Source organism: Gossypium arboreum, chromosome 8 (genome assembly GCF_025698485.1).
Source record: "Gossypium arboreum isolate Shixiya-1 chromosome 8, ASM2569848v2, whole genome shotgun sequence".
NCBI lineage: Eukaryota > Viridiplantae > Streptophyta > Magnoliopsida > Malvales > Malvaceae > Gossypium > Gossypium arboreum.
In genome coordinates this window covers 138,400,599-138,415,426 of record NC_069077.1, presented here as the reverse complement: position 1 = coordinate 138,415,426, position 14,828 = coordinate 138,400,599, and the positions used below count along the sequence as shown (strand labels likewise).

Sequence of the window (14,828 nt, the reverse complement as noted above, 5' to 3'; positions counted from 1 at the left end):
GTTCCCTTTTCCACATTCTTTCATTACTATCGATTAACTCAGTAACTTTAGAATCTCGCATAGTATTAACAACTGAAGATAATCTAAAATTTATTGCGTCTAGAATCCAAGCATCGTCATTAATAGAGATATTAATACCTGTACCCACCTGCCAGCTTAGTCTTTTGGCCAAAATACCTTTCGCCGCCCAGATACTTTTCCATATATAAGAACTTGTATTTCCCAAACGAGAGTTTAAAAAATGATTATTCAAAAAATACTTTGCTTTAAGCACTCTCGGAACAAGAGAATTCTGATTATTAATAATCCTCTACCCTTACTTAACTAGTAGGGAAATACTGAACTGAGACATGTTTCTAAAACCCATTACCCCTCCTCTTTTGGGGGACACATATACTTCCATTGGCCCTTTCTTTCCCTGTCCTTTTTGCCACCAAAATTTAGCTAAAATGTTTTCTAATTCCCCACATAAAGATTTTGGTAGAAGAAATCATGACATAGTATAAGTTGGTATTGCTTGAATAACAGACTTTATAAAAACCTCATTTCCCCTTTGTGATAGTAGCTTTGTACTTCATCTTTCAATTCTTAAGTAAACCCTATTCTTGAGATTCTGAAAAGATTCTTTCTTCTGTCTTCCTACCACATTAGGGAGTCCTAAATATTTTTTCCAGATTTGTTGAGCTTTTCACACCTAATAAAGTCAAAATTTCTTCTTTGTCCCCCTCTACTGTGTTTGAGCTATAGAAAATCGCCGATTTATTAAAATTTACGCATTGACCTGAGCATCGTTCATATTCCTTCAGAATTTCTTTTAAAGTCATTGCTCCTCTTTTTGTAGCTTTACCAAACAAAATACAATCATCTGCAAATAGAATGTGTGATATCTTTGTTCCACTTCTACTAGCTTTTACTCCTTTTAACAAGACCTCTCTTATTGCCAATCTTATCAAAGATGAGAGTCTCTTACTGCATATCAAAAAAAGAAAAGGGCTAAGTGGGTCACTTTGACGGAGCCTTCTAGTAGGTTTGAAAAATTTCCTCTTCTTCCATTAATGTTCACTGCATAAGAGACTGTTGAGATATATCTCACAATTAATGCCAACCATTCCTTTGCAAAGCCCATCCGAAGTATTACTTCCTTCAAAAAAAAAACCCATTCAACTCTATCAAAAGCTTTGCTTATGTCTAATTTTATTGCCATAAATCTTTTTTTCCCGATACGTTTCTGACATAACATGTATAAAATTTCGTAGGCTAATAGCACATTGTCAGAAATTAACCTTTCAAAAACGAAAGCACTCTGAGCACTGTCAATACATCTTCTTATGATTTCTTGAAGACAATTTGCTATTGATTTGGCCACAATTTTGTAGATAATTATGCATAGGCTAATAGGTCTAAAATTGACAAAGCTTATAGGGTTTGGGATTTTTGGAATAAGCACTATATCCGTAAGTTTTAAAGAGTCAAAATCCTTACCATCATTCAAAATTACCAAACAAAAAGTTTCAACATCTTTACCTACAATGTGCCAAAATCTCTGAAAAAGTAATGCCGGAAAACTATCATAGCCTGGTGCTTTAGTGGGCCCTATTCCTTTCAAAGTCGAATAAACCTCTTCTGCCGTGTTTGTTGCTAACAAAGCTATATTGATATCAGAGGAGATATTAATGTCAATGCTCGTTAAGAGATGGGATAAATTCCCAATTCTATTAGACGAAAATAAATTCTAGAAAAAATTAGAAATAGCCTCATTAATCGCTGATTTATCAAAAATTTCCCTTCCTTCGTCTAATTCTAGCCTAGTAATTGTGTTAATTCGTCTACGAACTAAGGCATATTTATGAAAAAAAGGAAGAATTCTTATCCCCTAATTGAAGCCAATTGGCCTATGTTGTTTGTTCTCAATACATTTCATCTTTATTAATCTCCATATTAAGTCAAATTCTAGTATCAATTAACTTTGCCATTGTGTCGTCATCCCTCTCCCTTGCCATTAGATTTTCTATTTCCTTTATAAGCTTACTCTTTAAACCGTCTCGGCCCTTCTTTATTGTGCTTGCCCATCTTATCAATCTGACTTGCAAACTTTCAAGTTTTTCAAATATCGATCCATTTGATGACTCCTAAGATTTCTTAGTTTCTCGTTCAATAGATTCCTTCATGGTCCATCAAGCCTCAAATTTAAACCTTGGAGTCCCCTTATAGCTCTTTTCATTATTTGTACTGATAAGAAGGGGACAATGAGCTGAAATCGAATGTGTTAAATGATGAATATTGCCATTTGGAAAGAGATGCATCCACTTGTCATTCGTAATGCCCCTATCAAGTCTCTCATTAATATTTGTTTCTGGTAGATTCCCTCTCTCCCATGCAAACCATACCCCTGTGTAACCCACATCCATTAATTGACATTTCTCTAAAACCTCACGGAAAGCTTCCATTCTTTTCTCCTCCCTCGGTTGACCTCCACTTTTTTCAAAAAAATACATTATTTCATTAAAATCACCACTTATCAACCAATGATGATTTTGTTCTTGACCTAAAGTCCTTAACAAATTTCACAAGGCACTCTTATTGCTTACATAATGTGAGCCATAAAACCCTATAAATCTTCATTCTTCATTGACATTGTCCTCTTTGATCATTACATCAATATGGCTTTACTTTTTAAACTAACCGTAATTTCTCCTTTCCATGCCAGAAAAATTTCACATCGAGAACCTTTTGCTCTTACATCAATACCATGCACAAAACCACATTTCCTCATGACATTTTCCATACGTTTTTCATTTATCTTGGTCTCCAAAACGAAGACCATTTAGGGGTTGTGCTGTTTCAACAAATACCGAAGCCTCCGCATTGCCCATGGATTCCCCAATTTACGGCCATTCCAACATATAGTTTTCATTGCGCCTGGTCGACTTGCCTTTTGGCAGCCGCCGATCTATTTTGGTTGGGAACATAACTTTGTTTCGAATTTTCTACAAAAAAAATTGAGTCATCTTTGATATGTAAATCTTGTTCATCGTGTTTCATTCTTTTTGCTTCATCTTCACGAGCCTTTTCTGTACAGCAGTCTTCAATTTCTAATTCTGCAGATTTCCTCTTTCTCAATATACTTTCTTCACTATGATGACTCATCAATTTCGCTGGATTAATTCTTTTCCGACTTGTTTTCTTAACTGGTTTCGACGTCTCTTCACTTGTATTGTTTCTTTCATTCAATTTTTCCTTCACTATCGACCTTTCCTCACGTGTCTTCGTCACCTTCTCTATTTCTATTGTTTGTAAATTATCATGTATTCTCTGGATCAAGGCGCTTCCATCCTCTTCTTGTGAATTCATCTCAGGAATCTTCTCCATATCACCTATATACGAACATTGAGGCCGCATCTTCTTTGATAGGGCATTAAACTTTAACTCTCCCTTCCAATTAAATTTAATTATGCTTTTAACGCTAAAGAATAAGATGGATCATCTCTATTTTTTTTTGCAAGTGTTAACCCGATACATTCTCTGACCATATCCCATCCTTCCATATCCAAAACAGAATGTCGGCAGTTTCTCATATTTAAAAGAAATCCAAGATTTCCTTTGATTGTCTATTGAGACGAAAATACCCCTACGAAGGGGTTTTTGCACATCCAATTGAATTCTAAGACAACAAAACTCGCCATTAATTTCAGATCTAAGTACGCCTCAAAAAGCAACCTAATAGCATGCAGTAGATCTTTTTGATCAAATTTTGGTAAGCATGGTCCTATCTTAATCCAAAACAATGATGAATTAAGCCAGATTTGACTTCTTTCCATCGGTTTAGTCAACCGATCAAAGAGAACTAAATTTTTCCGAAAGAGCCATGGTCGCCCCTCCATAATTGTCTTTAAATCTCTTCAATTTCAAACACGATCAAAAAATTTTGCTCTACCATTTGAATTTCGAATTTTTTCCTCATTTTCCATATACTCTTCTTCTATGCCCTAAAACTATCAGGATTATAGGATTTTTCTGTCCATATAATACAGAGCAGAGTTGGCTTTTCGTTTGGCTCCACCATCGAACTTTTAATCGATAGTTGAATGAGTTCTTCTACCAAGAGGGAGATCTCGTCTCCTCCAAACCTGTTGTTTCTACCATTTTTCTTCATCCCAAGCCACAATAGAAACTGTTTTCGCTAGGATACTAAGCAAAGCACTCTATGCTAGGTTTTTAAAAGTAGGTATAACAAAAAAAAATATTAAAGTTTTAAAATTTTTAATTATACTCAAATAGAGATTTTATATATGGTATAAAGTAGACTTATTCATGGGTCGGACCATCTGTCCAAAAGTGAAAGGGTTTGGACAAAAATATAGAGTCGAAAAATAAGCTTGAACAAAAAAACAAGGCTCGCTTTTTAAATGGGTCGGGACTCGAGTAAGCTTTTTTTTGCCCAGGCTTAGCCCAAATTTGCAAAAAAAAAAAAAGCTACTGCTATTTTTTTACTATTTTTTCATTATTTTGTTATCATTTCGCTATTATATTCCTATTATTTTATTGTTATTGTTTGGATATTGTATAACTCATGTTTAATTATTAATTTTACTATTATTTTAGAGATATTAAATTGTTAAGTTGTACTTATATTAATGTTATTTAAATATATTTTTTAATTTTCTTTTCTATTTATTGAAAAAGATTTATTTTAATATTTTTAACGTATTTTATATATTATATTTTTAAATTTATTTTATATAAAAATTTAATCTGACGGATTGATTCAACTCGAATTTTAATATTTTAATTTAGGTCAGGCTTATAGAAAATTTTAAGCTCATTTTTTCAACCCAGACTGAGCTTAAAAAATGGACCTAATTCTTTTATTTGACCTTGCCCAACCCGACCTATAAACAACTCTCGCATAGACATGAATTTATCAAAAGAATTAATATGATCTTGAGAGCAAAAGACAGTTATACCCCTAATTAGAATAGCTGCTATAAAATAGGAACCGGATCAACCGCGGGTCGAAAGCAAGACAAACATCAGTATCCCACGTTCTTCCTTGTTTTTTTCACTTCTCTCTCTTTCTCGAAAACCGGTCACCTGAAACTCAAACGCCTCTCTGAATCCTCGCTGGAACCTGTCAATATCTTATATCTCCGGCGTCTGTCTCACGGATCTGTTCACGATGAGCACCGGCCAACTTCTCAGCATCGAGCCTCAAGAGCTCCAGTTCCCATGTAAGCATCTTCCAAAACCCTTTCAACTTTTTTCAAAAAAAAAAAAAGTTTCGCGTTGCTCTTCAGATCCGTATCCTTGTCGTTGTAAGCTAACTGTTCAAGTTCGTTCAACTGTTTTTCTAATTCTTAACGTTTCTTGTTCCTAATCAGTTGAATTGAGAAAGCAGATCTCGTGTTCCCTAAACTTGTCCAACAAGACCGACAATTATGTGGCTTTTAAGGTAATCATGCTGATTCTCAAATTAAATTTGGATTTTGTTCTAATTTAAGGAGATTCTATATTGTGTGTGCGTGTGCGTGTGCGTGTTTCTTTTTTTTGCAGGTCAAAACGACAAATCCAAAGAAGTACTGTGTAAGGCCAAATACTGGAGTTGTGCTGCCTAGGTCTACGTGCAACGTTGTTGGTCTCTCTCTTTCACCCTCTCTTGCACCAAATTTTAACTTAGATATCACTATTTTAGTTTATCGTGGTTGATGTTCATTCCTAGTAGTTTATTTCCTTTTTTTCCTTGACCTGTTAATTTCATTGCAATTTTTTTGCTTTATTTCCACATTATGGTTACTTTATATCGTTGTAACTTATTGGTCTATTTATGGAATCAGTTACAATGCAAGCTCAAAAGGAAGCGCCTACTGATATGCAATGCAAAGATAAGTTTTTACTTCAGAGTGTGGTTGCTAGTCCTGGAGCTACCACGAAAGATATAACGGCGGAGATGGTACCTATAGAAACTCTATTGAATCTGATTTGAATCTTTTTTACCCCCTAATGTTTGCTTTTGAATGTGTTAGTTTAATAAGGAATCTGGGCATAATGTTGAAGAGTGCAAGTTGAGGGTTGTTTATGTTGCACCTCCTCGGCCTCCTTCCCCTGTTCGAGAAGGATCTGAGGAAGGCTCGTCACCTAGAGCTTCAGTCTCGGACAATGGTAGCTTTAATGCTGCTGAACTTACATCTGTGAGTATTTCTTGGTTTTGTTTGACATTGAATGGGATTTAGTGTTTCACCACGTTCCATTCAAATTTTACAAGCTGTGTTGTAATTGTACGGTTGAGCCTGTAGGTGTCTAGAGCTCATGTTGATCGGCATGAAACTCAAGACAACTCATCTGATGTAACCTCTCTCTCTCTCTCTCTCTCTCTCTCTCAGACACACACACACACACTCTTATTGACACTTTTAGCTCTGGTATTGTAATTTTATGGTCTCTCAATGTTCTCAGTTTCCATGGACATACTTCTTTTCTTGTTTGAACCCCATGGACTTCATTTTGTTTGAACTCTTGTTGCCCTTTAATTAACTTCTATGCACGGTGAGTGATTCCCTACTAAGAAGTAAATTATTTTCTTGTTAAACTTCCTATCATAGGACTGAACATGCATATCACTTGATATTGCTGTGCTTTTTTACTTATTATGATGCATGTTTAGACCTGTTCATTAGGATTTTAGGTGTGTAAAAATACTTACCTGATTGATGTTGAAGGACTCTTGTCTCCTTTATCTTGATGTGGTGAAAGTCTTCCTATGTGCTGAATATTCATGTTATTGAATTTCCTCATCTAGATAGCGATTCTCACCACTCACCCATTACAACTCCAGTAGGTTAAATTGGTTGATTTGAGCACTCGGAAATCTTGTACTTGTTTTTTCTGTCGTGGTGGTAATTAACCAGAACTTCTCCTAGATTTCTAAAAAATAAAAGGTTTTTCATAACCCCCCAGCATTTGACTGTTGGATCCAGTGCTGGATACGCTAAACACGCCCATAAATGCCAACCTTCTTCTGTTAAAACTTAGAAGTTTGTTCATATGCACATTTTAAAATTCAACTATTGGTGTTCTCTTTTTACATGCTCTTGATGTGAGAAAATTGTATGAACCTAAAATGACTCACTTTAGATGTGATGTTTTCACCTTGTGAAATCATAAATGGTATATCTTTTATCTTCACGTTCATGTTATTGCTCTTTTACATGATTTAATATGATAATAATCTAATTGAAATGCTTTAAAGGAATTATCATATCTGAAGAATGAAAAAACCTCGAAAAGTGGCTAGCTAATAGTGGCAATGTTCCTTTTTCCTCTATTGCTGAAGCTGTTCTAAAATTTTGCAATTATCCAAAGGGGGGGAAAAGGGCCTTAAAAAACATTGAGGCTTGGCTGTGGCATTTTTATTCTGAAAAATACTTTTTATTGCAGGCAAGGTCCCTCATTTCCAAGCTAACTGAGGAGAAAAACTCTGCCATTCAGCAAAATAGCAAGCTTCAGCAAGAACTGGTAAGTTAATCCTCTATTTTCTGCGAGTTTCTGGCAGTTCACTTTGGAATTATATATTCGGGGTCCTCAACTTATAACAGAAATGTTAAAAGAATTTGAGGACCAATTGCTAATATGCTAGCTATATAAGTGCATCATCATTCATCTGTGACCTTAGCCAAAAAAATCATTCCTCCACAGTCGTCGTCCTGTTCTCAATAACTACTTATCATTGTAATTTTTTTTTATCGAAACTGAGAATGACAATGCAGAACTTTAAAAAGGAAATGGGATCTAAAAAAGAGAATAATAATAGAGAAAATGTTTATGTTAATTGCTTTATTACATTGCACATTGAAATTCGATTTGCAGGAACTGTTGAGACGCGAAGCCAAAAGAAACCAAAGTGGTATTCCATTCATTTATGTATTTCTTGTGGGCTTGATCGGCATCATTTTGGGATACCTATTGAAAAGAACATGACCACCACCGAGTTACACATTCTTCGTTGTTCTTCGATGCAACTTCCATGGCTGGGAAAAGAAAAGAAATTTGGAAAATTGGTAAGTGGTAGCTTATTCTGCCCGAATGTAGTGCACTGCTTATTGGTCTGTATGGAGGACTAGCAAAAAAAAAAAAAAAATGTGAAGAGCATTGTTTGTTCAGTGTATTTCCGTGCATTATTTAGGAAAACTAACTCTTTATTGCTGATGGTAGGGGTTAAAATCTAGGGTTTCTCGTTCATGCGCTTTGATGGATTGGTTATAAATCAGTCGTATCTTTAGATTTTTTACGTTTCTCCTTTTTTCTTGTACCTTATTTTAATTCTCCCCAACGAATCTTTTGCATTGCTATTATGGAAAATTCTACCCTACGCTTAAAAAAATATATACTAAAATGGGTATAAAGATAGAAATCTTGGTAAACGTTAAAAATTTGGATATACATTAGATAAATATAATTGTTTTTGATTACATATATTTGATAAATATAAAGATAAAATTGTGTTACATCAATGATGGTGTCGGTGAAAATCAAATTTTATGTATAATGATGCAAATAATTAAAATTTGTGCATAATATTATACATTAGATCAGAGTTGTGTAATTTTAATGTATATATATTTTTAATTGAAGTACTAAGGTCACGAGACCCGTGTTGTGTCAAGTTTAGTTTTAATTAATGATGTTAATTAATGATGTTAATTTGTCAGGTTCACCAATCTGAGGGCAATTTCATCTGTCTCATTTCCTATTCTGTGATCAAACTCAACATAAATTATCATAAAAGTTGGTTCGCCTATGAAAGTCCTAGAGGGACACACGAGAGATAAAAACTTTGCTTAGATAACCTTTGAAACTGCACCTCCACTCATGATGTGAATTACTATAATCAATTATAATCTATTATAACAAAGTTAAAATTTTAATTTAGTTTAAAATAAGTGATTTTTTAAATATTCTTATATAAGATAAGCTTCATTATTGAATTATTGGTTTAGCTCTTAAAACCCAATGAAGGATAAAAAATTGAAATAGAGTTCCCAATACTTAATTCAAACTATTCATGAACCACATTTAAGCCACGAAATGTTTTAGTTAATCTCTAAAAGAAAAAAAAGTAATTGAGTTTAATATATGTAATACGTCTTTGTCTTTGACTTCTATTACGGTACGTTTCTTTATTTTGGTAGGTGATCGACTAAGTTATTCAAAATATTCGGAGTTCTAATGTTTGAACGTCAAACACTCTGCATAGTCATCATTCATTTCTTGTTTTTATTTTCTTTTGGTAATAATGGGTAAATTACTAAAATAGTTATTTTTGTTTGACTCACGTTACATTTTAGTCACTTATGTTTGAAATGTTACGTTTTAGTTACGTTATTGTGTTGTAACATTTTAGTCACTGAGCTGTTAATTGTCGTTAACGGTGTAACAGTATGCTGATATGTCACGTTAAATAATCATTTCATATAAAAATTTTAGGTTAAATTGTACAATTGATCCTTTTTTTTATTTTGAGCAATTTATTTTTTTCTTTTATGTTCTTTTAACTTTATTTTTTTTCTTTATTTTCCATTCTTCATTTCTTTTAATGTAAATTTTTTTATGTTTTTCATTCGTTAAAACGAGTCCACAAGCTCGTCTCATTCGAAAAAAATTAAAATGTTTTAAAAAATAAAAGTATAAGGACTAGTTTTAACAAATGAAAAAAATAGAAAAACTACGTTAAAGGAGACGAAGAAATGAGGAAAACAAGAGAGAAGCAGGAGAGAATGGAAAATAAAGAAAAAAAAAGAGGACAGTTAAAAGAACATAAAAGAAAAAAAATTTAAATTGCTCAAAACGAAAAAATATGAGAATCGATTGTATAAATTAACCTAAAATTTTTGTTTGAAATGATAAATTAACATGTCACGACAGTTTATCGTTACACTGTTAACGGCTCAGTAACTAAAATATTACAATTCTTTAATATAAGTTATTAAAATATAATATTTCAAACATAAATTATTAAAATATAACCTAAAATAAATAAATATAATTATTTTAATAGTTTATCCGTAATAATAATCATTTGATGTTGTAACGTGAATGACTACTTAATATTTTTTTGAAAATTCATTAAATCTTGATCTATTATTATTGGTACCTTCTACATTTCCATACGAAACACTCAGCTCTTTTAACTCTTGCAAGCAATAATATACCCAACCAAACCCTATCTTTATTTCCATATATCTATAGATATATTAAACTATTGTATCGAAAATTATTAAAATATATTCAGGATAATGATTTATTTAGTCATTTAAATTTATAAAAAATTATTTTAGTTATTTTTTTTGATGAATTACATTAACAGGGCAAAGTCTAAATAACAAACACGACTAGTGTGACTTAAATTCAGGCCATACTTAAGGCAGTGAACACTCTTGGCCATCAGACCATCACATGGGGTTTTATTTTAGCTATATTAAACTTTACTAATGTGAACATATATGTAGATTGTCACGTGAATATCACATTAACAATTAATTAAATTTTTAAAAATCTTAAAAATTCTAAAAATAGAAATTTATTAAAATTATTTAAATTTTTTAAAAAATAAAAAAATCTGTATTATATAGTTTTTAAAAATTTAAAATTATTAAAATTAATTAATTACTTATGTGGGATTCATGTAGTTATCTATGTTTATGTCTCGTCAAAGAAAGTTAATATTTGTCAACATTTTCATCCATTTTAAGGTAATTTGATTAAAAAAATCACAAGCATAAATTGTGCAAGAAGTTCTTGCAGCTAAAAAGCCGTATGTTAAAGTTTAAAATAGACAAAAAATTAAATGAATGGCTAAAATAAATTTTTTATAAAATTGGAGGGTTAAATAATCATTATGCTTAATTATGAAGTAACAAATATTAATATAATGATATTTTTTTATCTTTTATGCTTTTAATAAAATAATACTATAATATAATTTAAACATAATTTAAACTTTTAATTTAACCATTCAATTAATATCTTAAAGTAAATTTATTATAAATTTATTATTTATATAATTTTTTCACCCATAAGTTGATGCACCATTGAACTAGTTTATATATATAACTTTTTTTAATATAAATATCGTTTTCAAAATATATATCAAATTCGTAAAGTCAAGCAATCATCTTTGGTTGAATTTGATGTTATAAGTTAAGGATAGATTGTAATAAATTAAATACAAATATTTAAATATTCCAATTTTAAAAAATAATTACCGTTCAAAATTAATACTTATTTAAATGTTAGCTTTTTCAATTTAAGAAAAAATGTTATTAATTCATATTTTATTAATTTAGTTTTTTAGTTAAATTTGATTCTAACCTTTTAAAAAAGTTAAATTTAACAATTAAACTTTTAAAAAGAAATCAAAATGACTTTTTCTATAATACTAACTAAAATGTTAAAATTTTAAACACGACAACTTACATTATCATTCAGGAGTACTCCATATTATTTTTTTGAATTTTTATATTTTTAATTTTATAATTTTTAAATTATTTGTTGACAAATGATGTTATGTTAGCATGATATGTATATAAACTGCTATGTGTGTGGCTGATGTTATAATTTAATATTTTAGTCATCATTTTCATTAAAAGAATTTGACTATTTTTTAGAATTCAAGAGTTCGATTTTGTTAAAAAAATAAAAACTAAATTAACAAAAAAAATATAAACATGGACGATTAAAATTTTTTCAAACTTATCATTTGCAACCGTAATCATTGAAGTCCTCGCTGAAGACCCGACTCACAAGGCCCGACCCGAGTCTAATCACATAAAACGAACGGCAGGAGAAGCCAGAAGGCCCAAACCTATTATCGTCTTTTCACTTTTATTTATTCATATTTATTTTTAATATTTAAAGACAATAATAGTTTAGCAAGTCTGGATCTCTTTAATTCAGTCTCTTAGTTTTCGTGTTCTTGTTGTTTACTTCTAAGTCTCTTGATTTATCGATTTTATTTTTCATTCAGCTGAAAAGAAAATTTGAAAAAAAGATTATTATTATTTTTTATTTTTTGCATTTGGATTCCTCAAAATCGAATAACGGTTCGTATGTTCGTATGTTGAGATTTTAAAATTTTGTTGTCTCGATTTTGAATTTAAGTTCTAGGTTTTTTGAAAAAATTTCTTTTTTCTTTTTCATGTCTATTTGTTGAAATTGTGTATTTGCTTATTGTGCAGAGGTACTCAGCACAATGGCTAAAAGTAGCTTCAAGATCGAGCATGACTTTGGTATTTACTGATATTTGTGTATTAGTATTAGTTTTTGTTATTGATTTAGCTAATTTTTGGTTGGCTTTGTTAATTTATGGCTTCTTGATGTTTAGAGAAAAGGTGCGCTGAGGCTGCAAGAATTAGGGTAAAATACCCAGATAGAATTCCAGTAAGAATCAATCATTAACTGTATCTGTTTTATTATTTTTAATTTTTTTCTGATGTTAAAATATTAATTTTGATTGTTCTATCGCTTGTTTTTCCTTGGTTTATGCAGTGCCATATGTTTTTAACTTTTAAATTTTGTTGAGAATTTCTGTTAGGTATCAGTTTATGTTCCATATTTTAGATCAAATGACAATTTCCATATACCAACTTTAGGGGTTGGACTAGTCTGGCTTGTATTTCCTTGACTTTGTAGTGTAATATTCCACTGTGTTGTTAAGGCGTGTGTGCACCTTGGCTACCTACGATTTTGTGCTTGCAGCATAACGGTAATGATACGTATTGTGTCAATGTCAGTTATATGCTTTGTTTGATGTATGTTCTTGGGATATGGCTCAAGGATTTTAAGCAATTATTTGACAGATGAATTGGCAATACTGTCATTACTGTGTAGACAGGATTGCAGTCCCTTTGTTTGCTATTGGACCATGTTGTTAAGGCATGCATCTATTAACATCATGTGATACTTATTGTGTTGTGCTTGCAGCATAGTAATATATGTTGCGTTAATATCAGTCATTTGCTTTGTTTTTAATGTATGTTCGTGAGAATTGGCTTGAGGATTTCAAGCAATAGTTGAATATTTGTATAGGTTGGATTGTCGTTACTTTCTAGACATTATTGAATGAATAGAACGTATCATGTAACAACTTTTTGTTTCGGGAAAACCTGTGCCTGTTTTAAGCTGGTGAAAAGGAAAACTTTTGCTATTTAGGGCATGGCTAAATTAGAACAGCTAATTATGAGGCATTGAATAATTTAAAATGTCAATAAAGTTAAATTCCCTTCAGATACTCTATGCCTCCCTGCTGAGGAGGAGAAAAAGGCCCTTTAAGGAGGAACAATAAAAGCATGAAACTTGAGCAGTTGAAAGTTTAGGGCGCTCAATGTCTTAATCCTGGAATGAATTACTAATCTTTATATTAAAAGCATATAAGGTTAAATGGAGGCTGCTTGAATTGGTTTATGCATGTGTCCATCTCCTCGCATGATGCAAAAGAAAAGCTTATGCTTTCTGACCCCAATCTTTCTTCTATTGATATTTGCTCATATGCTTTTTAGGTGATTGTGGAGAAGACTAAAGGAAACGACATCCCTAACATTGACAAGAAGAAGTAAGCAACAATTTCATGCCTAGTGCTCAACATCACCATATTATTAATTTATTAGGCACTGGTGATGACATTGATTATATAATTTACAGATACTTAGTACCAGCTGACTTGACAGTGGGTCAGTTTGTCTATGTGATCCGAAAAAGAATCAAATTGAGTGCTGAAAAGGCTATCTTCTTATTTGTGGACAATGTCCTCCCTCCAACTGGTATTTTCCTATGCTAGTTCTTTCTTGGCTTAAAAAAATATAAAAAGAACTCTTTAAGTTTTATAATTTTATTTAAGTAACCCCCTCAGATTTATTACCTAAATAAGACATTAACATTTGATGTATACCTAAAACAAGCCTTTAACTCAAGGCGATATTTTATTTAAATATTAAGGGCACAAATCAAGGGATAAAAGTTTTAGTATAATAAAAGCATAGGGGCTTACTTAAAGTTCTGGGACATTTTTTCATCTTCTTCTTTTTTCTATTCAATGTTAAATGCTACGCTGTCATATTTTTTTCTTTTTACAAATTGATATAAATTTGCAGGAGCAATTATGTCAACCATCTATGATGAAAAGAAGGATGAAGATGGATTTCTGTATGTTACATACAGTGGGGAAAATACATTTGGTTAGTACATCATGCATTGACCTTAATTAATTTCCATGTTAATGTTGTCCCGCGCTTTAAATAATTGATAATTGTGGCATTATTGCATAGTATATATGATCTTTCTGTATTTACATGTATAGTTTCTTTGTATATAGCTTGTCAGCAGACTAAAATGTGAGACCAATGAGCAATTTAAAATTCTTGTGTGTTATATTCCTGAACTCGGCATTGTCAGTTTTCATGCAACAAAAAAAAAAGTCACTAATGGAGAAAATAAAGTATCAGATCTGAATTTTCAACTTACCAAGGAATAGATACAGAAATCTCCAAATAAAATTTTGTGATTTAGATGATGGTAGATGTATGTATATTTGTTCGTTCATAACTTTATGTTGTTGATTTGATTCACTGCATTATCAGAGCTTCACGATGTGTAGTGTATCTCGTGAGGTTTGAATTCAGTGATACAGTAAATTTGAGCTAAATCATCAAATGAATAACTTGAGAGAGCATTTACTCATACATATTCAATACTATCTTACTTGTGGTAGGAGTATTATATTTTTAATTGATTTTAGTCAACAATAAATTAATCTCATTTGATAATTTTTGACTGCTCAAATG

The 14,828-nt window shown here is 31.5% G+C and overlaps 2 protein-coding genes across 3 annotated transcripts; both read left to right on the top strand.

The window, feature by feature from the left end:
- The first annotated feature begins 4,983 nt into the window (after positions 1–4,983).
- Positions 4,984–8,281, top strand: LOC108460542 (vesicle-associated protein 1-2-like). 2 transcript variants are annotated; one of them, XM_017760061.2, is made up of 8 exons: positions 4,984–5,228; positions 5,379–5,449; positions 5,551–5,632; positions 5,832–5,947; positions 6,021–6,185; positions 6,291–6,341; positions 7,432–7,509; positions 7,861–8,281. In XM_017760061.2, exons 1-8 carry the CDS (start codon positions 5,177–5,179, stop codon positions 7,969–7,971), a joined length of 726 nt encoding a protein of 241 aa, XP_017615550.1. In that variant the 5' UTR covers positions 4,984–5,176; the 3' UTR covers positions 7,972–8,281. The 2 variants fall into 2 exon arrangements, with proteins under 2 accessions (XP_017615550.1, XP_017615551.1); XM_017760062.2 differs by lacking the exon at positions 6,291–6,341.
- A 3,620-nt stretch (positions 8,282–11,901) lies between these two features.
- On the top strand, positions 11,902–14,425 carry LOC108457993 (autophagy-related protein 8f-like). The gene is made up of 6 exons (XM_017757216.2): positions 11,902–12,092; positions 12,228–12,278; positions 12,374–12,429; positions 13,548–13,600; positions 13,690–13,808; positions 14,139–14,425. The coding sequence occupies exons 2-6, from the start codon at positions 12,242–12,244 to the stop codon at positions 14,225–14,227; spliced, it is 354 nt and encodes a 117-aa protein (XP_017612705.1). The 5' UTR covers positions 11,902–12,092; positions 12,228–12,241; the 3' UTR covers positions 14,228–14,425.
- The last annotated feature ends 403 nt before the right edge of the window (positions 14,426–14,828 follow it).